This window comes from Erinaceus europaeus, chromosome 9, assembly GCF_950295315.1.
Source record: "Erinaceus europaeus chromosome 9, mEriEur2.1, whole genome shotgun sequence".
NCBI classification, from domain to species: Eukaryota; Metazoa; Chordata; class Mammalia; order Eulipotyphla; family Erinaceidae; genus Erinaceus; species Erinaceus europaeus.
Window position 1 is genome coordinate 22232339 of NC_080170.1, and position 23942 is coordinate 22256280.

General features: G+C 41.9%; 1 protein-coding gene across 2 annotated transcripts in view; it reads right to left on the reverse strand.

Annotated features, from left to right (window-relative positions):
- Positions 1–23942, reverse strand: part of SELENOT (selenoprotein T) — a 31566-nt gene that overhangs the window by 4135 nt on the left and 3489 nt on the right. For both annotated transcript variants that reach the window (XM_060197526.1, XM_060197525.1), the window contains exons 2-4: positions 8111–8221; positions 6243–6369; positions 2756–2843 (exon numbers count right to left, since the gene is read on the reverse strand). In XM_060197526.1, coding sequence (XP_060053509.1) covers positions 2756–2843; positions 6243–6369; positions 8111–8221 — 326 coding nt within the window. The remainder of the gene's footprint in view (positions 1–2755; positions 2844–6242; positions 6370–8110; positions 8222–23942) is intronic.

Below are 23942 nucleotides of genomic sequence, written 5' to 3' on the forward strand. Positions count from 1 at the left end.
GGGAACATAGGATATATAGGGAATCTAGGGGAAAAGAGAGAAAAATGTTAACTCAGAAGATTCTCTATGTCACTGGGGACTGGGTGGTGGCGCACCGAGTTAAGAACACATAGTAAGTACAAAGCACAAGAATATGCACAAGGATCCCTGTTCAAACCCCTGGCTCCCTGCCTGTGGGGGGAGGGGTCGCCCCACAAGTGGTGAAGCAGGTCTGTAGGTATCATCTATCTTTCCTCTCTCCCCCTTCCCTCTCAATTTCTCTGTCCTATTCAGTAAAATGGGAAAAAAAAATGGCCTCTAAGAGCAGTAGTGCCGGCACCAAGCCCCAGCGATATCCCTGGTGGGAAAGAGGAAGAGGGAATATAGTCAGGGTGGGGGCCATGCTGTGGCATACTTGGTTAAGTGCATACTATCAAGTACAAAGACCGGGTTTGAGACCTCACTCCCCACCTACAGGGGGTGCACTTCACAATCAGTGAAAGTTATTCAGGGGTCTATCTTTCTCTCCCTTTTTTCTTTTTTAAAAAATATTTATTTCTTGTTGCCCTTTTTTTTTATTGTTGTAGTTATTATTGTTGTCTGCCGTCGTTGTTGGACAGGACAGAGAGAAATGGAGAGAGGAGGGGAAGACAGAGAGGGGGAGAGAAAGACAGACACCTGCAGGCCTGCTTCACCACTTGTGATGCGACTCCAGGAGCAGGGGGCTTGAACCGGGATCCTTATGCTGGTCCTTGAGCTTTGTGCCACATGCGCTTAACTAGCTGTGCTACCATCCAACTCCCTTTCTCTCCCTTTTCTATCTCCCCCTCTTCTCAATTTCTCTCTGCCTTAATAAAAATTAGAACAAAAAAGGGCGGAAGGTAGATAGCATAATAGTTATGGCAAAGAGACTTTCATGCCTGAGGCTACGAAGTCCCAAATTCAATCCCCTGTACCACTATAGGCCAGAGCTGAACAGTGTTCTGGCAAACAAACGAATCTATTTAAAAAATTAGAAAAAAAAAAAGGAAATGGGCCAGGTGGTGGTGTACCTGGTTGAGTGCACATGTTATAAAGTGCAAGAACCCAAGTTCAAGCCCCTGGTCCCCACCTGCAGGGGGGAAGCTTCACAAGTGGTGAAGCGGGCTGTATGTCTCTCTCTCCCCCCTCTCTATCATCCACTTCCCTCTCAATTTCAGGCTATGTCTATCCAATAAATAAGATATAAAGATAAGGAAAAAAGAGAAAGAAAAAAGGGAATATAAGAAGAGGGAACATAGTAAGTGTCAAGATTAATTACTGCTTGGTCTAAGGTGGAGTCACAAAAGTAAATAGGTGTAAACGTTTATTTATTTTTTTGAATATTTACTTATTCCCTTTTGTTGCCCTTATTTTATTGTTATAGTTATTTCTGTTGTTAATGATGTCATCATTGTTGGAGAGGACAGAGAGAAATGGAGAGAGGGGGAAGAGAAAGACAACTGCAGACCTGTTTCACCACTTGTGAAGCGACTCCCCTGCAGGTGGGGATCCGGGGGCTTGAATTGGGATCCTTATGCTGGCCCTTGCGCTTTGTGCCACATGTGCTTAACTTGCTGCACTACTGCCCGACTCCCAGGTGTAAACTTTTAGAGAAAGGCAGAAATGAGATTTGGGGGAATCAGGTGGTGGCGTATCTGGTTAAGTGCATGTATTCCATGCAGAAGGATACAGGCTCAAGCCTCCAGTCCTCACCTGCAGGGGGGAAAGCTTCACAAGTAGTGAAGCAGTGTTGTAGGTATATATATATCTCTCTCTTTTCTTTATCTCCCCTACCCCCCTCAACTTCTCTCTCTCTCTCTTCTCTCTCTTGTCTCTAGGGTTAGCACTGGGGCACAGTGTCTGCACTACGAATCAACTGCTCCCATGGCAATTGTTCTTTTATTAATTATCTTTATTTATTGGATAGAGACAACCAGGAATTGAGAGGGAAGGGCATGATAGGGAGATAGGGAAAGAGACACCCACAACATACTTCACCACTTGCCAAGCCAAGCTTTCCCCTTGCAGGTGGGGACCAGTCTCAATTTATTTCTGTCCTATGAAAGAAAGAAAGAAAGAAAGAAAGAAAGAAAGAAAGAAAGAAAGAAAGAAAGAAAGAAAGAAAGAAAAAGAGAGAGAGGAAGGAAGGAAGAAAGGAGAAGAAAAGAGAAAGACGACATATGAAGAACAAGGGAAACTTATTAAGTTATCCTAAGTTTCTAACATGGGTGACAGAATGATGATGGAGCCACTGAATAAATGTCAGATGCCAGCAAAAACCTAGAGTGGGGTGTATAAGGAGCAGAGGTAATCAACTGTTTAGAAGTAGGTAATGTTTAAGGTCCCAGGTAAAGCACCCAAAAGAGCGGTCTAGAGTTCTCAAAACAATGCCTACAAGGACCATACTAAGTTATAGTGGAGAATGGCATTAAAAGAGGTAAGTTAGCATATTGTAGGAGAAAGGGCTGCAGTTCAATATATGGCATTTACTTCATTATTGTTACTATTATTTTACTTATTTTGACAGGACAGAGAAATTGAGAGGAATGGGAAATGGGGGGGGGGGGAGAGACAGAGAGACATCTGCAGCATTGCTTAATCTGTTTGTGAAGCTTCCCCCTGCAGATAGAGACTGGGAGCTTGAACCAGGGTCCTTGTGTATTGCAATGTATGTACGCAACCAGACATGCCACCACCCAGCCCCTTTATATGGCATTTGGAAGTTAGCACAGAATGCAAACTATTGAGAACCCACCATTCAAGGTTATCTCAAATGCACCTGTTGACATACACTGGTTCTCAATCATGTTGCTCAAGAAGAAAACCATCATACATGCATAGACCTAAAAGAAAACAGAAGTACAATATATAAAATCATTCTGAAGTTAAAGCAAAAAAAAGCATGACAACACACAGGAAGCATCTTAATGTATGATCTCATTTTAATCTGGTAATTTTTTAAAATGCACTTTAAAATTAGTCTTTACAGAGTAACCTAGGAAATGGCATAATGGGTAAATCACTGGATTCTGAAGCATGAGATCCTAAGTTCAATCACTGACCCTACACATGCCAGAGTAATGCTCTGATTCTCAAACCCACCCCACCATTGACAAATATTTTTTTAAAAATTCTGCATAAACTTTACTGCTATTCCATCTGTTCAGATAATATACACAGTTCTGTACAGGCTAAAGAACACTATATAATATTCACATCATAGAGAAAGAACTTCCAAAGATCTCAAAATAGCCTTAATAGCTTAAAACAAAGAATGCCAGCAGAAGAAGGGTTCATTTTTATAATGCAATGTAAGAATTCACAAGAGACGAGTGATGCAACAATCAGCAACTCCATGCTTCTCACCAACCTGTCCATGTCCCAAACAATCTTAAAAAACACTGCATATTAAATCACATTCACTCATTATCCCTCCCTCCCCCCCCAAAAAAAGAGATCAGGGACTCTTTGCTAGAGAAACAGGTTTGTTTCTGAAATACTTATTTTGAAGAGTTACATATGAGAAAGAGGGTAAGACAAACCAGAGCACCACTCCAGCATATGTGGTGCTGAGGATCTAACCAAAAACTTTAGACACACATATCCAGTGCTCTCTTAGTTGTGCAATTTCTCCAGCCACTGGGATGACAGGTTTTAATTTAGCAAAACCACCTGATTAAAAGTAGGAGGGTGGGGGAGCTTACACTGATGTCTCAGATAATCTGCTAACGATATTCCCCATGAACACAAGAGGAAAAGGACAAAAATAAGTAGGAAGGAAAGGAAACGAAGACAAGACAACTGCACTGGATAAATCTAGTGGTCTGAGAGGTGGCACAATGCAAACTGGTCCAGCCCCTACGGAAAACACTTTGGAAATTCCTCAGAATACTAGAAATGGACCTACCCACCCTATGACCTGGCAATTCTTCTCCCAGAAATATACAAAGGAAGCAAACACATCTATCTGAACAAATCTATGTACACTTAAGTTCATAGCAGTAAAGTAGTAATAGCCCAAACTTGGAAGCAACCTAGATGACCGACAGGTGAGCGATTAAGAAAGCTACGATACATATATGAATGAATAGTAGTTGGCTCTTAAAAATGATTAAGTTATTTCCTTTGCCTCATCTTATATGGAACTTGAAGAAATCATGTTAAATAAGATAAGCCCCCTCCCCACTCCACACACCCAAAAGGGGGGTGGGAGAGAAGGGCAGTGGAGGGGTAATTCTGGATGGTCTCATTCATATATGGAACTTAGGAAAAAAGATTAGAAATGGAAAACACAAAGTAAGACATGGGCCTGAGTGTGGTGGATCGTACCAAAGCAAAGAATTCTAGGGAGGAGGGAAAGGGACAAGGCTTTGGGGCCCCGGGGCATGATGGCATAAAGGGACCCAAACTAGGGGTGAGTGTTCTGCAGACACCTGTTACGGGTAGACGAATACTGTACCCATGTCAACACTGTACTATAAACTACTAATCCCCAAATAAATGTATTTAAAAGGGGGAGGGGAGTCAGGCATGTGGCGCTAAGCGCGGGGACGGTGTAAGAATCGGGGCTCGAGCCCCCGGCTACCCACCTGCAGGGGAGTCGCTTCACAGGTGGTGAAGCAGGTCTGCAGGTGTCGATCTTTCTCTCCCTCTGTCCTCCCCTCCTCTAATTCTCTGTGTCCTATCGAACAACAACTACAATAATAAAACAAGGGCAACAAAAGGGAATAAATATTTTTTAAAAAACTGAAAAATTAAATAAAAAATAAAGGAGTCAGGCGGTAGGTAGCGCAGTGGGTAAAGCGCACATGGCGCAAAGTGCAAGGACCGGCGTAAGGATCCCAGTTCGAGCCCCCGGCTCCCCACCTGCAGGGGAGTCACTTCATAGGCGGTGAAGCAAGTCTGCAGGTGTCTATCTTCCTCTCCCCCTCTGTCTTCCCCTCCTCTCTCCATTGCTCTCTGTCCTATCTAACAATGATGACAACAATAATAACTACAACAATAAAACAACAAGGGCAACAAAAAGGAATAAATATTTAAATAAATAAAAATAAGTAGAATTCCTAGAGTTCAGGTCCTGGAACATGATGGCAGAGGACCTAGTGGGGGTTTGTACTGTTATGTGGAAAACTAAGAAATGTTATGCATGTACAAACTATGCATGTATTTACTGACTGTAAAACATTAATCCCCCAATAAAGAAATAAAATGAAAAAAAAAATAAGTAGAATTCCTGTTCCCAGTATGATTAAATTCATTAATGCCTATGCCAGTTGGTATTAAAAGTCTATATTAGGCATATGTATTTCACTGGGTGCCATTATCATCAAAGTTAAATAATAAAATCAGACAGTGAAAATCATTTTGTGCCCAGATTCTACTAGACTAGTTCCTCTCTACCCTTCAAATAATACAAAGACCTAGTCAGTGCTGGGGATGCTTTCCTTCACATTTCCACTACTCATGTCTAGGATCATTTTGAGAGAGTGAAAAACATAGACACACGAAGAGGAGAAACACCACGACACCACCCCACCACTTATCAAGTTTGCTCCATGCAAGCATTCCCATGTGGTGGCCAGGGAATCGAACCCTGGTCTTTGTGCAGAGTAAAGGTGTACTATACTGGGTGAACTACTTCTCAGATCCCTGAACTAATCCTCCTTAATACATAAATATGGAAACTAAAGTTAAGGAAAGTTAAGTGTCTTATGCAGAGATTTAAAAGTGGTTTAACGAAAAAAAAAAAAAAAAAAGTGATTTAATGGGGGCCGGGCAGTAGCACAAGCAGGTTAAGCACACATGGCCCAAAGCTTACTGATTGGTGTAAGGATCCCAGGTGGGCCCCCGGCTCCCCACCTGGAGGGGGATTGGATCACTTCACAAGCGGTGAAGCAGGTCTGTAGATGTCTATCTTTCTCTTTCCCTCTGCCTTTCCCATCTCTCTCAATTTCTTTCTGTCCTACCCAACAAAAATGGGGGAAAATGGCCTCCAGGAGCAGTGGGTTCCTAGTGTAGGCACCGAGCCCCAGAGATAACCTTGGAAGCAAAAAAAAAGGGGGGGTTAACTAGAATTATGCAGCAGGTGAATTAGCAATATGAAAGAGAGAAAGAAGGGAGGGAGGGACGGAGGAAGGAAGGAAGGAAGGAAGGAAGGAAGGAAGGAAGGAAGGAAGGAAAATCCACTAAAATGTTTTCATTGGCAACCAAAAAACCAGCTTTGCAGTTATAAAATTACGTACCTTATTTTCTTGGCCCCACTGCCAGATGCTAGGAGCTTGCATGCCAAAGAAAGCAAATGGATCCTTGCCCACAATTATTAAGCCTATTAATACTAGTTTGAAGACTGACAGGAAAGAGGCTATGTGTCTATCAAAGAAAAAGAAATAAATTAGTGATGTCATAATTTCTTATTTGCTTCAAAGTTCCACAGCAAACACACAAACATATATACACACAATTTCTACACACCAAATCCAAAAGTTAATTATAACTGGAGTAAAAGATGGAAACTTGGTTAAGCACACAGACTACAGTGCACAAGGACCCAGGTTCAAGCCCCTGGTCCCCACCTGCCACTGCCAGGGGAAAGCTTCATGAGTGGTGGAGCAGGACTGCCAAGTGTCTGTCTCTCTAGCTCCCCCCCTCTCTCAATTTCTGTCTCTATTCAATACCAAATAAATACATTTTTAAAATATGGAAAACGGGAGTCAGGTGGTATATGTGCATGTGGCACAAAGGACCGGCGTTAAGGATCCCAGTTCAAGCCCCCAGCTCCCTACCTGCAGGGGAGTCCCTTCACAGGCAGTGAAGCAGGTATGCAGGTGTCTGTCTTTCTCTCCCCCTCTCTGTCTTCCCCTCCTCTCTCCATTTCTCCCTGTCCTATCCAACAATAACAACAACAATAATGGCAACAAAAGGGAACAAATAAATATTTTTTAAAATGAAAACCATGGGTGGTCTGGGAGGTGGCGCTGCAGATAAGGCATTGGACTCTCAAGCATGAGGTCCTGAGTTCAATCCCCAGCAGCACATGTACCAGAATGATGTCTGGTTCTTTCTCTCTCTCCTATCATTTCTCATGAATAAATACATAAATTCTTTATTGAGTCCTGGACATGATGACAGAGGAGGTCCTAGAGGGGCTTGGATTGTGTGAAAGCTGAGAAATGTTACACATGTACAAACTTCTGTATTTTACTGTCGACTGTAAACCATTAATCCCCCCAATAAAGGAAAAAAAAAAAAAAGGAAACCAGGGTGCTGGGTGATGGCATACTTGGTTGTAAGCACATCTTAGTATGTGCAAGAACCCAAGTTCAAGTCTCTGTATACCCACCCCCTAAACCCCCTCAGGATGCAAGCTTCACCAGTGGTTAAACAGTGTTGCCGGTGCAATTCTGTCTCTCTATTCTCCCTACCCTTCTCAACTTCTCTCTGAGCTAGCAAATATAAGAAAAATTAAATTAAAAAAAAAAAAAACCTATTAGAATTTTGAAGCAAAATAAAATGTTTTAATTTCTTCATTGGGGGAGTAATGTTTTACAGTCGACAGTAAATACAATAGTTTGTACATGCAGAACATTTCTCAGTTTCTCGCCTAACAATGCAACTGCGCCACTAGGTCCTCTGCCATCATGTTCCAGAACCAAAACAAAATAAATCTTAAGCTGACAGATTTATAGTGACTTTCTGTAACAAACTGGGAGTACTTCATCTATTCCCACAATAAGAATGCCTTTGGGATGGGGCAGATAGCATGATGGTTATACAAAGAGACTCTCATGCCTGAGGATTCCAGGTCCCAGGTTCAATCCCCTGTACCACAAGCCAGAGCTGAGCAGTGCTCTGGTTTAAAAACAAACAAACAAAACCTAAGAAGACACATTGCTTAAGAATTGCCATTTCTGAAAAGGGAAGACGAACAAACAACAATTCTTCTACTTCTTAAAGAAAATTTACAAATAAACTTGCTATTTACTAACACAATATTCTGCCTACTGCTATATGGAACTAAGAAATTATAACCAATGAGAAAGTTCACTGAACCAAATCAGTAAAGTTTATGAAGTCAGGTTTTTGCCCCTTTCATTTATTGATATTTACTTACCTGTATATTGGTTGAGGGAGGTAATTCTCTCCTTCAATGCGGATGTCTGGGTACCGCTGGCTAATAACCCGCATGTACTCCTCAAACACCCGCCTATAACCTCAGGAAACACTGTAGAAAAACAGGAGTTAATGGTTTAGAACGATGGGATTTATTATGCAGTGAGAAAAATCTAACAAGTTATCTTTAATACTGTGTCAAGAAAAATTCAATTGATTGATGCTGGATCACATGCATGGAGATCTTAAGCAAACACACACTCTTTTTCTTTCTTGCCACCAGGGTAATCACTGGGGCTCAGTCCCTGCACTACAAACCTGCCACTCTTTGTGGTATATATACACAATGGAATACTACTCAGCTGTAAAAAATGGTGACTTCACTGTTTTCAGCCGATCTTGGATGGACCTTGAAAAAATCATGTTGAGTGAAATAAGTCAGAAACAGAAGGATGAATATGGGATGATCTCACTCTCAGGCAGAAGTTGAAAAACAAGATCAGAAAAGAAAACACAAGTAGAACCTGAAATGGAATTGGCGTATTGCACCAAAGTAAAAGACTTTGGGGTGGGGGTGGGTGAGTGGGGAGAATACAGGTCCATGAAGGATGATAAATGACATAGTGGGGGTTGTATTGTTAAATGGGAAACTGGGGAATGTTATGCATGTACAAACTATTGTATTTACTGTTGAATGTAAAACATTAATTCCCCAATAAAGAAATAAATTTTTTAAAAAATTAAATAAAAAAAAAAAAAGTCCAAGGGGCCAGGTGGTGGCGCAGTTGGTTAAGTGCACATAGTACTAAGCACAAGGACCACTGCAAGGATCCGGATTCGAGCCCTTGGCTCCCCCCACCTGCACGGGGGATGTTTCATAAGCAGCAAAGCAGGTCTGCAGGTGTCTGTCTCTCCCCCTCTTAATTTCTCTTTGTCCTATAAAAAAAATGGAGGGGAAAATGGCCTCCAGGAGCAGTGCAGCACCAAGCCCTAGCAAGAACCCTGGAGGAAAAAGAAAAAAGAAAAAAAAAAAAAAAGGTGCTTGGTCCAAGAAGGATGACAGAGGACCTAGTGGGGGTTGTATTGTTATATGGAAAACTGGGAAATGTTATGCATGTACAAACTATTGTATTTACTGTCGAATGTAAAACATCAATTCCCCAATAAAGAAATTAAAAAATAATAAAAAAAAAAAAAAGAAAAAGAAAAACAAGATCAGAAAAGAAAACACAAGTAGAACCTGAAATGGAATTGGCATATTGCACCCAAGTAAAAGACTCGGGTGGGTGGGTGGGGAGAATACAGTTCCATGAAGGATGATAAATGACATAGTGGGGGTTGTATTGTTAAATGGGAAACTGGGGAATGCTATGCATGTAAAAACTATTGTATTTACTGTTGAATGTAAAACATTAATTCCGCAATAAAGAAATTTAAAAAAGAAAAAAAACCTGCCACTACTGGCAGTCATTTTCCCCATTTTTTCCCCCTTTCTATTTTTGACAAGAGAGAGATAAATTAAGAGGGAAGGGGAAATAGGGGGAAAGAAAGGCACCTGCAGACCTGCCTCACCGTTCATGAAGCATGCCCCTGCAGGTGGGGAGCGGCGGGGCTCGAACCCAGTTCCTTGCACTTGGTAATATGTGTGCTTAACCAGGTGCGCCACTACCGGCCCCCTATCTTTCACATATTTAATAATGTAGGCCTCTCTCTATCCCCCTCCCCACTCAATTCCTTTGCTCGACCCAAAGTAAATGGATAAATGATTAAAAAGAAATAGTTAAGTGCATGGTAGAGTACACACATGTACAAGGCCTAGGGTTCAAGCCCCTGGTCCCATCCTGCTGGAGGGAAACTTCACAGGTGTGGCACTTCTGTCTCTATCCAAAATGAATAAATAAAACTACTTTTAGATTAGTTTTTATATCTCAGCTTACTCTAAAAATCTGAGTCCATTCTGCAAAAAGAATGATTAGGAAGACAATTATCAGCAGTCTGAGAGCAACCTGTAGTTAAGTGAGGATCAAGCATCCCCTCACTTAACCTGGAGTTAAGTGAGAATCAAGCATCCCCTCACTTCCATCATAACCTGTAAGCAGTTCATATAGGTTGCCACAGCAAGAAAGGGGAGCTACCCCACTAGAGTACATATATACAAGAGGGAGGGATATACTAGAAATGTTTGAGACACCGAAGCAATTCATGAAAGGCAATAATGATTAAGCTATCTTGTTTCCAATTTCCACAGTATCCTGATCTTTCTCTCTATCTCTTTCATTTAAATAAGCTTTAAAAAAATTTGAGAGGGAGTCAGGCTGTAGCGCAGCAGGTTAAGCGCAGGTGGCTCAAAGCACAAGGACCGGTATAAGGATCCCGGTTCGAACCCCGGCTCCCCACCTGCAGGGGAGTCGCTTCACAGGCGGTGAAGCAGGTCTGCAGGTGTCTTATCTTTCTCTCCCCCTCTGTCTTCCCCTCCTCTCTCCATTTCTCTCTGTCCTATCCAACAACGACAACAACAATAATAACTACAACAATAAAATAACAAGGGCAACAAAAGAGAATAAAGAAAAGAAAAGAAGGGCACCAAAGAAAAAACCCAGTGGTGAGGGGTAGACATGTAGCTTTCTGGGCCAGTGGGGGGTGGGAATGGGCGGGAGGGATGGGTCACGGTCCTTTGGTGATGGGAATGGTGTTTATGTACACTCCTAGCAAAATGTAGACATATAAATCAGTAGTTAATTAATATGAGAGGGGGAAATCAATTGTATGTCTCAAAGGTTCTCAGGAGACAAACTGAATCTTTTTAATAGATAGGCTACGTATTTGATATGCGGACTCTCTCAAAAGCCTAGACCAAGTAGATTGGAGGCTTCCAATAGCACAGCTATATACAAGATACTGGGTACTGTACAGCAAACCATAACAAAGGGACTTTTCAAAGTTAACCCAATTAACAAATAATGTGATGATAATATTAACTATTGATTGTCTTTTTGAACCCTAAGACAGCAGGAACCTCACATCTTCACTATAGAGCCCCTACTTCCCCCAGTCCTGGCACCCATGGATAGGGCTCACTTTCCCGTATGCTTCTCCCAATCCATACCAAATAATATTGCATCCGCCGATCACAACCTAACCAAAGCAACGATTGCCATCACAACATGCTTCACCTCAGAGTGTATCCAGAGACTTCACGTGTGGAATGACAACCCTTCAGCTTCATTACTCGGGTGAGACCTTTCCTTTTTATAGTACACTCTAATTTCATCTCAGGTAGTTCACTTTCTAACAAAGTCCCATAACCTAGACATACACCAGTTTCTGTGAGAGAGAGCGTATGCGCACACGTATCCATAAACTACTGCAAAATATATACCTGAAAGCAGGATTACACTAGAGTTTGCAGTGAGTACCTCCCCAACACTTCCTCTCCACTATTCCAATCTTGGGATCCATGTTTGCTCAACAAATTGTTTGGCTTTGTATGTTAACTCTCTTTTCAATCACCAGGTTCCAGATGCCACCAGGATGCTGGCTAGGCTTCCCTGGATTGAAGACCCCACCAATGTGTCCTGGAGCTCAGCTTCCCCAGAGACACACCTTACTAGGGAAAGAGAGAGGCAGACTGGGAGTATGGACCGACCAGTCAACGCCCATGTTCAGCGGGGAAGCAATTACAGAAGCCAGACCCTCTACCTTCTGCAACCCTCAACGACCCTGGGTCCATGCTCCCAGAGGGCTAGAGAATGGGAAGGCTATCATGGGAGAGGGTGGGTTATGGGGATTGGGTGGTGGGAATTGTGTGGAGTTGTACCCCTCCTACCTTATGCTTTTGTTCACTAATCCTTTCTTAAATTAAAAATTTAAATAAAAAAAAAAAAAAGGGAAAAAAAAAAAAATAAAGAAAAGAAAAAGAAAAAATAATTTAAGAGAGTGGTCCGGGAGATGGTGCAGTGGATAAAGCATTAGACTCTAAAGGATGAGGTCTGGAGTCCAATCCCCAACAGCACATGTACCAGAATGATGCCTGCTTCTTTCTGTCTCTCCTCCCATCTTTCTCCTTAATAAATAAGTAAAATCTTTTAAAAAAATTTTTAAGAGGAAAAAAAACAGTAAGATAGCTTGTTTTCATATATTAAAAGAAAGGAAAATATATTGTTAAAATATCCAACAGCATTTTTTTTCTTCACAGGAACAGAGTGAAACATCCTAAATTCGTATGGAACAACAAAAGAGACACATTAGTCAAAGCATCTTTAAAAAAAGAACAAACTGGAGGTACCATGCTTTCTGATTTCAAACTACAATACAGTAACCAAGAGTGGTTTTGGCATAAAAAAACACATTAATGAAGCAGAATCAGGAGTCCTGAAATAAACCTATTAGTGTATCTATTACCATTAACCTACAGCAAAGGGGCCAACAGCACACAGTAAGGAAGAGATAGTTTCTTCCGCTGGGAAGACTAGACACCACATGCAAAGAGTGAAACTCGACTACAATCTTATACACAAGTGGATTACGAACATGAATCTAAGAACTGAAACCATAAAACAGGAAGAAAGCACAGGTGTAACTGATAATCAGCCATTTTTTTGTTTTTTGTTTTAGATTTCACACCAAAAAGACAAGAGGATGGTGGAGAAGCAAAAACCAGAACAAGACCTAAAACTGTATCAAACTTAAAATTTTCTATATAGCAGAAGAAACCGTAAGCAAAACAAAGAGACAACCTATGGAATGGGAGAAAATAATTGCATAACATAAGTCTGATAAGGGAATAGTATCAGAATTCATAAATGCAATAGTAAAATTAGTACCTTATATAAAAAATTGGCTGGAGTGGTCAGGGAGGTGGCACAGTGGTAAAGCTTTGGACTCTCAAGCATGAGGTCCTGAGTTCAATCCCCGGCAGCACATATGCCAGAGTGATGTCTGGTTCTTTCTCTCTCCTGCTATCTTTCTCATAAATAAATAAAATCTTTAAAAAAAAAAAAGTGGCTAGAGATATAGCTCAATAAATGCTCTGTATTTATGTGGCCCTGAATCTACTCCTTGGTATCAAAAGGAAAGTAAATAAAATTTTACTTTATGGGGTTCAGGAAGCAGTTCACCCAGTACACACACTGCCATGGGTCAGGAGGACCCATACAGGGGCAGCTGCAGAGCGGAGGCCTGAGTGGTTCTTTGTTATCTCTCCTTTATCTCCTTCTAGCTAAAAACAAAAACAAAAATAAAAAGCAACTGGGAAACTAGGAGTGGTGGAGTGATTCAGGCACTAAGTCCCAGCAGTCACTAGGAAAAACAGAATGGAGATTAACAGAACTATTACAATTCAGGGTATAGAGTTAAAGAAAACGAGCCCACTACCTCAAAGAGAACTGCGCTCCTATAGTTACTGAAGCATATTATTATGGTAATCATTTTACAATATGCACCTAGTCTTCATCTTAAAAAGTGAAATATTCAGTCCCCCCTCCCCTTTATTTGATAGAAAAGAAAGAAATTGTAAGAGGCAAGGAAAACAGAGACAGCTGCAGTACTTGCTTCACCACTCGTGAAGCTTCCCCCATGCAGGTGGGCAGACAGGGCTCAAAGCTGAGTCCTTGCACATAGTAACATGCACTTAACCAGGTGGGCCATCGCCTGGCCCCCTTTACCAGTCTTTCTTTCCTTTTCTTCTCCCTCCAGGGTTATTGTTGGGGCTCAGTGCCAGTACTTCAAATCCATGGCTCCTAGTAATCATTTATTATTTTTATTTTTTTTCTTTTTTAAAAAGATTTTATTTATTTGTTAGTGAGAAAGACAGGAGGAGAGAAAGAACCAGACACCACTCTGGTACATATGCTGCCAGGGATTGAACTTTTATCCACTGCTCCACCTCCCAGACCATTTATTTTTTTCCCTAATTTTTATTAGGTATTAGAGAGAAATTGAGAGAGGGTATAGGGAGATAGAGAGGGAGAGAAAGACACCGGCAGACCTGCTTCACCGCTGTTCAAGTGAACCCCTCTGTACGTGGGGAGTGGGGGCTCGAACCGCAGTCCTTGTGCTTGGTAATATATAGTGTGTTACTACCCAGCCTCTACCAGGGTGCTGGACGGTGGCTAGACAGGGGTACACAAAGACCTGGGTCCAAGCCCCCAGTCTGCACCTGCAGGGGAAGCTTCATGAGCGGTGAAGCAGTGCTGCAGGTCTATTTCTCCCTCTCTCCCTATTTCCTCCTTCCCTCGTGATTTCTATGTCTCTAATAAATACTTATTTTTCAAGAAGAATTTCATGTTGCTTTTGATTTTACAAAAATACATATCACCTTTATGTCAAATCACACTGAAACCAAGAAGTACCACCTGATTTTAATGCTTCAAGTTTGTGCCAGTGGACATGGTTATCCAAAATGGCAGTTCTAACTTCAGTGCAGTATTTTGAGAGCTAGAGATCTTGCTAAAAACAGAAAACGAAGCCAGGGAGATCATGACTCTTCTAGCTACTGATATATTCCCATGTATTATTCACTCGTTCTCCACCTAAATATTAACTGCCTACATGTCAAATACATTAAGCAGTGGGTAACATCCTGGTGAATGGCACAGATTTAGACCCTGGAATGAGACCAGAACGTTGTGATTTGAGATGCTAGGTCCTTTCTACTACACCCCAATAGGACAATTAAATGACTTAAGTGCTCTCTTTCTGTCTAAGTCCCTTTTGCCCATAATTCTGTACTCAAGTACCTACAGTTTTATGATCTCCTAGTAACAGAGATCTCTGGTTCTTTCAGGACGAAGAATAAGACATAAAGAACCAATGAAGAAAGATCTTCAGCTAAATTTTAGGTTTGTCAGATTTAAACTCAGAGAGGAAACCAGGCAACTTAGAAGTCACTTTGGAGGGGGGAAGGCTGGTCCCACCTGCAGGGGGAAAGCTTCATGAGTAGTAAAGCAATGTTGCAGGTCTCTCTCTGACTTTCCCTATCACTCCTTCTCTCTTGATTTCTGGCTGTCTCTATCAAATAAATAATTTTAAAAAATATATATTTTAAGTTTGTTATTTATTATTATTGTTTATTTATTCCCTTTTGTTGCCCTTGTTGACAAATAAGTAATTTTTAAAAGTCACATTGGACATATTCTGTGTGTGTGTTTACTATGGGGGGCACTGCAGGAAGGTGTGAGAAAAAACATTTGATTTCACACAGAACAAGTCCTTACCTAGAGTTAACAAAAAGACTTTTCATGCCTGACGCTCTGGGGTCTCCGATTCAATCCCTAGCGATTCTGTAAGGCCGAGGTAAGCAGTACTCTGGTCTGTCTCTCTCTCTCATTAAAAATAAGTAACTGCTGTGGTCCGAGAGGTGGCATAGTAGATAAGGCACTGGACTCTCAAGCATGAGATGCTGAGTTCAATCCCCGGCAGCACATGTACCAGAGTGGTGTCTGGTTCTTTCTCTTGCTATCATTTCCCATGAATCAATAAATAAAATCTTTAAAAAAATATTAAGTAACTGTCTTTCTTGGTGTAGAGATGAAAATATTAATTGAAATTATTGACATGTACATGCCATAAACCCGTTTCAACTGACTTGAGTGATACGCCTAAAAGTGACTAAAAGAACAATTTTTTAGAACCCAAATGAAGAGATATGGGTAGCTCAGGACATCAAAACTGGTTGAGCTACTAGAGACGGTCCAGAGGCAGAGCTCAGGGCTTGTATGCCCGAGGCTCCCAGACCTCAGCACCACACGGGTGGGTGCTACGGCTTCTCTCTCCTGTAAAATTCTACCACATATCAAAAAAAAAAAAAAAAAAAAAAAATTCTTTTTAAAAGGACAAAAGCAGAAAACTTTAAAGTCTGAGAAGACTCTTCCTCTAGTTTTGAGTGTTTGGGCTCAAGAGACCCTTCATATAGTCTATGGAATGTGGTCTTTCCCAAGAAGTTCTAAGAGGCCTAACTAGACGCTATGTCTATCTATATGCAAGCAACACTACTGGCTACCTTCCTCCTAGTTGCTCACTTTCTTTTCTTTGTTTTTCTTTTTAAACTTTCATGAAATCTGTGTTCCAGACTATTCAGTACTGAGCTACACTTGTGTCTCTCAAAATAAGTAAGTCTTTGGAGTCAGATGGTGATACACCTCGCAGAACTCATATGCTGTTACCACACGCAAGGACCCAGATTCAAGCCTCGCAGGTGTGTCTCCACTCTTCCTCTCCAGTTTCTGTGGCCCACTCCCTATCATAAGTGGGAGCTGTTGCACAGGCACCAAGTTCCTGCAGTAACTTACCCTCATGGCGATACGTAATTTTTTAAAAATAAAATATATTGGGATTCGGGTGGTAGCGCGGCGAGTTAAGCGCACATGGCGCAAAGTGAAAGGATCAGGATGAGGATCCTGGTTCGAGCCCCCAACTGCTTCATAGATGGTAATGCAGGTCTGCAGATGTCTATCTCTCCCGCTGTCTTCCCCCCCCCCATTTGTCTCTGTCCTACCCAACGACGATACCAATAACAACAACAATGAAAATAAAGGCAACAAAAAGGAAATAAAATTTTTAAATAATAATGATAAATAAATAAGATATACTGAGCAGTCAGGGAGGTGGTGTAGTGGATAGAATCTTGGACCTAAGAGTTCAATCCCCAGTACCAACAGAAGAAGCCAGAGCTGAGCAGTCCTCTGGTAAAAATAATAATAATAATTAAATAAAAGAATAGTGCAGACTATACCCCTGGAATCTAATAATTCTGCAAACCAATGATAACTCACTACTAATACTTAAGGAAGAGAAAAAAAAGCCACTCTATCAGAAGAAGCCTAGCTTTAGGTCCAAGCATCTAAAAGCAAGCTGCTGTCACATGCAATTAACCCCTCCCTCTTTTGTCACGTTCCCTGAGGCACCAAGTCTCTATCCCATTCCATATTTTTTTAAATTTCATTTATTGTTGGATAGCGAGAAAGAAACTGAAAGGGAAAGGATAGAGAAAAAGAAAGACAGGCCAGGTAGTGGCACACCTGGCTGAGCGCATAGGTTACCGTGCACAAGGACCCAGGTTCAAGCCCCCAGTCTCCACCTGCAGGGGGAAGGAAAGCTTTGTGAGTGGTGAAACAATATTGCAGGCGTCTCTCTCCCTCATGATGTCTAGCTGTCACTATCCAATAAATAAAGATAATAAAAGTTTTTTTAAAGAGAGAAAAAGAGAGACATCTGCAGCCCTACTTCACCATTTGTGAAGCTTTCCCCATTCAGGTGGGGACCAGGGGCTTAAACTTGGGTCTCTGCACACTGTAATGTGTGCACTTAACCAGGTGTGCCACCGCTTGGTCCCCATTCCATATTACTTAACTAGAGCACAACTCAGCTCTGGCTTATGGTGGGTGTTGAGATGAAGTAACTTCCTGAATATCTTTCAGAGGATAGCGAGGCAAGCAGAATAAAAACCTGTACCTCTAACCTGCTGGCCCAGGAAATAAAGTTTCCCGGTAACTGTCTTCTTGCTTGCTATTTCTAAGTGGTATAGTCAATCTGACTTCCACCACTCACTCTAATGGCAAATTGTAAGAAAACAGTGAGTGGTTCAATTTCCTGTACGAAGCTATAAATTTTTTGAAATCATTTACATTTTACCTAAAGGCTTTGGGCTAAAATGCTTCATTAAACAGAATCGAGAATCCTGCGCATAGTATTCAGGCACTGCAGTCACTTAGTGTGTAAAATGGAGGGTCCCCGGTGGTGGTGCACCCAGTAGAAAGCACATCTGGACACACAGAAGCACCTGAGCTCAAGATGGCCCCCACCTGCAGGGGGAAAGCTTCACAAGCAGTTAAATAGTGCTGCAGGTCTCTCTCTGTCTCTCTCCCTCTTCACTCTCAATTTGTCTCTATGAAAAGGAAAAACGAAGGGGCCTCGGTGGTGGCACACCTGGTTAATAGCACACATGACCATGTTCAAACCCCTGTTCGCCATCTGCAAGAGGGACGCTCACGAGCAGTGAGGTAGGTCTACAGGTGTCTTCCTTTCCCCCTCTTCCCTCTCAATTTCTCTGTGTCCTGTTCAATTAAAAAAATAGGAAGGGGGGGCAGGTGGTGGCTCACCTGGCTAAGCGCACACACTACAGAGCTTAAGGATCTGGGTTAAAGCCCCTGGTCCCCACCTGGAGAGGGAAGCTTCATAAGTGGCAAAGCATTGCTGCAGGTATCTCTGTCTCTCCTCTTCTCCATCTCCTCTCCCCTTTGTGACCTCAATAGAAGTTTGGGACTATTAGCATACAAATGACGTCACCCTAAGGAGGTGCTTCAGAGAAGGGAGTGTACGGGACTTTGAGCAGGTCTCTCTCTGGCTGCTGCTGCTTCTCCTGGTCAGAAGCATCTCGGCGGTGCCATGTATCTGCCATGGCTACTTCTCCTGGGAACTGAACACGTGTGACTCTGCTAGCCGGTAAACTTTTAGACCCCTCTACGGCCATGAGCAACCTTTACCAGAGCTGATAACTGTTTATCTTATGGGACTAAACCTTTGATAACTAAACTCAGACTTTATGGACCTAGCATACTCTTTTTTTATTTATTTATTTTTTTCCCCCTTTTTTGTTGCCCTTGTTTTTTGTTGTAGCTATTATTATTGTTGCTATTGCTGTTGTTGTTGGATAGGACAGGGAGAAATGGAGAGAGGAGGGGGAAGACAGAGAGGGGGAGAGAAAGATAGACACCTGCAGACCTGCTTCACTGCCTGTGAAGTGACTCCCCTGCAGGTGGGGAGCCGGGGCTCGAACCGGGATCCTTAAGCCGGCCCTTGTGCTTCGTGGGCTTAACCTGCTGCGCTACCGCCCGACTCCCCCTAGCATACTCTTAACCCTTGATGATTAAGTGCTTATTTTGCCTTTTACCCTAATAAACCCTGTATTGTTTAAACCAGTTCCCAGCTCCCCACTGTGAATCCTTTCACACACCACAGCAGCCCTCAACCCCCTTTTTAAGTTAAATTACAACACCTCTTCTCAATTTCTCCCTGTGCAATAATACATAAAGATCAAATCTAAAAAAAATTAAAACAAAATAGGAAGAGGGAGTCAGGCAGGTTAAGCACATATGGTGCGAAGCGCAAGGACTGGCTTAAGTATCCCGGTTCGAGCCCCACCTGCAGGGGGGGTCGCTTCACAGGCGGTAAAGCAGGTCTGCAAGTGTCTTTCCCCCCGTCTTCCCCTCCACTTTTAATTTCTCTCTGTCCTATCCAACAGCAACAACAATAACTATAACAATAAAACAAGGGCAACAAAAGACAATAAATAAATATTTTTTTAAAATAGGAAGAAAAAAAAAGGCCTCCAGGAGCAGTGGATTCAGTGCTGATACCAAGCACCAGTCACGTTAGTGGCAGAAAAAAAGGACAATAAAAACTTTCAGACCAAAAATAAACCATAATTATGTTACATATTCCAGTTATGTCTTGTGGTTTTGGGGAGTAATGATGGTGATTTTTTTTAACCAGATTTCTACTCAGCTCTGGTTTATGGCAGTGATTATAGTTTACTGGATCAATTTCTTATTACTCCATTAAAAAAATACCTATTGAGGGATGGGTGGTAGTTAAACAGATTAAGCGCACATAGTGCCAAGTGCGAGGACCAGCGCAAGGATCCTGGTTCCAGCCCAGGGCTACCCACTTGCAGGGGGTCGCTTCACAAGCGGTGAAGCGGATCTGCAAGTGTCTATCTTTCTCTCCCTCTGTCTTCCCCTCCTCTCTCAACTTCTCTCTATTCTATCCAACAACAAAAAAAAAATGGAAAAAGATGGCTGTCAGAAGCAGTGGATTCATGGTGGCACCAAGCCCCAGCAATAACCATGCAGGCAAAATAAATATATATATATATATATATATATATATATATATATCAGAGAGAGGAAAGATAGAGCTACAGTATCACTTTGGCATATGTGCTACTGGAGAACAAGCTTAAAAACGTCATGCTCCGAAGTCCAACATCTTATGCACTCATTTTAACCAGCATGACCTTCAGGTCTTATTACTCCTAAAAAGCAAATTTCCCCACATTTAGTTTCTTTTTCACTGGCATAGAATTGACACACATTATTTTAATTTCAAGTGTACAGCGTAGTGATTTAACACGTGTGCACATAATAAAATGATAGGTCAACACACGACAGTACTTGCTGTCTTTTCTCACAACTTCTTTCTCTCTCACTCTCCCTTTCTAACCACAGCACTGTTCAGCTCTGGCTTATGGTGGTGGGAGGAGGGGGGACTAATGAAGCTGGGACTTTGGAGTTTGCTTGCATAGTCATTATGCTATCTAGCCCCCCCATCAACTTTCCAATTTCTGTTACCATATTGATTAAAATCTCCTCATGAGCATTACAATTCCCTGACTGGAAGTCTATGCCTGTGGATATATTTAGCTTATTTTAAAAATTAAGAACTTTTGTCACCTGGGAGGCGGCACAGCAGGTAAGACATTGGACTTGTTTTTTTTTTCTTTTTCTTTCTTTTTAATTTTTCCCCTTTTGCCCTTGCTCATCGTTGCTGTTATTACTGCTGTCATTGTTGCTGGATAGGACAGAGAGAAATCAATAGAGGAGGGGAAGACAGATAAGGGGAGAGAAAGACACCTGCTTCACTGTGAAGCGAACCTCCTGCAGGTGGGAAGCCGGGGAATCCTTAATGCTGGCCCTTAACCGGCTGTGCCACCACCCAGCTCCCAAGACATTGAACTTGTAGGAGGAGGTCCTGAGTTTGACCCCTAGCATGGCATATGCCAGAATGTTGCATGGGTTCTCTGTATCACCTCTCCCCTTCTTTTTCTCTCATACAGACAGACAAAAGGAGAAAAAAATAATAAGGGGGGGGCCAGGCAGGAGACTCACCCAGTAAAGCACACACCCATGCACAAGGGCCCACATTTGAGCCCCGTCACCACATGGAAGCACCTGCAGAGCGAAAAATGCACAAGCAGTGGAACAGCACTGTGGTCTCTCCTCTCTCATCCTCTATTCAAGTCACAGGAGCAGTGGCAAGCTAAATAAACAAACAAGGGGTGGGGGAGATAGCATAATTGTTATGCAAAGAGACTCTCATACCTGAAGCTTTGAAGTTCCAGGTTCAATCCCTTCCAGGACCACAAAGCCAGAGCTAAACAGTGCTCTGGTAAAAACAAGCAAGCATCTGTGGAATTTTACCCTTCCCTTCTCACACACACAAAAGTGGCTGGGGGGCCGAGGGCAGATAGCATAATGGTTATGCAGAGACTCTCATGCCTGAGGCTCCAAAGTCTCAGGTTCAATCCCCTGCACCACCATAAACCAGAGCTGAGCAGTGTTCTGGTTAGAAAGAGCTCTGTTTTCTCTTCTCTATGTGAAATAAACTTTTTTTTTAATGTTTTTTTTTAAAGGCACTGCTCAGCTCTGGTGGTACAAGGGATTGAACCTGGGACTTCTGGTGCCTCCATCTTTAAAGTTTTTTGCATAACCATTATAGTTTCTCCCCAGACACTAATCAGTATCAACAGCCAAATCAAATACTAAGCAAAGGCTGAACTGACATAAATCTAAGGGTGGGGAGATAGCTACAACAGAAACTGAGTGGATTATCCCTGAGGCACAGTGCGCTACAACAGAAACTGAGTGGATTATCCCTGAGGCACAGTGCAAGTCCAAGGTTCAACTCCCCAGCACTAACAGAAGCTGGAGCTGAGCAGTGTTCTGGTAAACATAAACAAATAGAAAACTGCTCTTATATTAGTTGTTTGTGCCTGGGGTAAAGCGTCCATATTATATGCAAGGACCAAGGGCACCAGGTCCCCACCTGCAGGGAAGGAAGCTTCATGAGTACTGAAGTAGTGCTGCAGGGGCCTCGCTTCCTCCTTCCCTCTCAATTTCTGTTGCTAATAAATAGGAAGAGAGAAAGAAAGAAAAAAAGAGAGGAAGGAAGGGCAAGTACAAGAGCCAGCCACTAGAAGTGGTGAAATTGTCCTCCGGACAGCTAGCCCCAGTGATAAACCTAGTGGCAACAACAAAAAACTCCATTTAGCTGAATCCTGATTTTTCTTTTCTTTTATGGAGGAGAGAGCTTCCAGGGATCAAACCCAGAACCTCTAACAATGAGCTACAGTTCTCCACTCCTACATTCTTAAAAAAAATTAAAAAGCAAAATTCTGTGATATTCTGAAGTTTACTAAATCTTCTACTCCCTATAAATTAAGTGTTAAAGGTTCCTGACTGAAGGAGTGATGAATCCCTTTAAACTGCAACCCTTGAGTGAATACTGAGAGGTCTGAGATGTGTGATCACACATATAGAAGAGTAACTGCATTGGGAGTCGGGGCGGTAGCGCAGTGGGCTAAGTGCACATGGTGCAAAGTCAAGGACCGGTGTAAGGATCCCAGTTCGAGCCCCTGGCTTCCCACCTGCAGAGGAGTCGCTTCACAATCGGTGAAGCAGGTCTACAGGTGTCTTTCTCTCCCTCTCTCCATTTCTCTGTCATATCCAACATTTCTTTCCACCTGCAGGGGTCACTCACTTCACATGCGGTGAAGCAGGTCTGCAGGTGTAAAAAAAAAAAAGTGTAAAGCATCATTCAAACTTTATGCCAAACAGAATACACATCACAAGAAAGGAAGCTAGAACAAAGAGACTTTATTGTAAGCTCTGACTAGAAAACTTGCATTTTAATCCTCAATATTTAATCATTAAAGTTGGGGGCAGGGGTAGATAGCATAATGGTTATACAAAGAGACTCTCATGCCTGAGGCTCCAAAGTCCCAGGTTCAATCCCCTGCACCACCATAAACCAGAGCTGAGCAGTGCTCTGGTTAAAAAAAAAAAAAAAGTAGTTGGGGGCAGGGCAGATAGCATATGCTTATGCAGAGACTCTCATGCCCGAGGCTCCAATATCTAAGGTTCAATCCCCCACACCACCATATATACCAGAGTGAGCAGTGCTTGGGGGGGGGGGGGGTTTAAGTCTAACTTGGCTAAATGTTTTCCCCAAATACAAAGTCATTAGACTGATCCAGTTCTACTGCTCAACTGACTCAATAAACCAGATATTCAATCACATTTGTGGTGAGCATTTTGCAGGTTTCAACAGCAGCCATATCTATCCTATTCACTGTGGCATCTATGTCTTGGCACAAAAGATGAACATTAAATGAGTATTAATTGAAAGAATACTTTAAAATAGAGTAGGAATACTTGTTCTAAGCTACTCTGCATGTGTGCTTTCTCCCTTCAATTCCTCGTGTTATGTTGCTATTTTGTTCTACTAAATTACGAAAGTGGTAAAATAAATACTATGTAGAGCTAAAATTGGAGTATTCCTTGGGCTGGGGAGACAATAATGACCATGCAAAAAATACTTTCATGCCTTCATGCCTGCGGCACAAATAGCCCTAGGTTCAATTCCAGCATCATCTAAGCCAAAACTGAGCATTCATGATAAATATAATACGGTATAAATTAGCAGAAAGGAAGTTAAAAAAAAAAAACTCTGACCACAAACAATCTCAATAATTAAAATGGTAATTATTGAGAAATTACATTGTATAGCACCTACACTTCAAGTGGAAGTAAAGGAATTTTCATATATTCTCAATTACGTGTTTTCTCTCCTTTCAGAGAAACCTGCAAATGAATATCTAAGAGATTCCATCAAGACCAGAAACCTCAATAACAACAACAAAAAACCAAACTAATGTCCCTGTACTGAATACGATATATGAATAAAGCGATTTCTTTAATATATTTTTTATATTTATTTATTTTCCCTTTTGTTGCCCTTGTTTTTCATTGTTATAGTTATTGTTGTTATTTATGTCA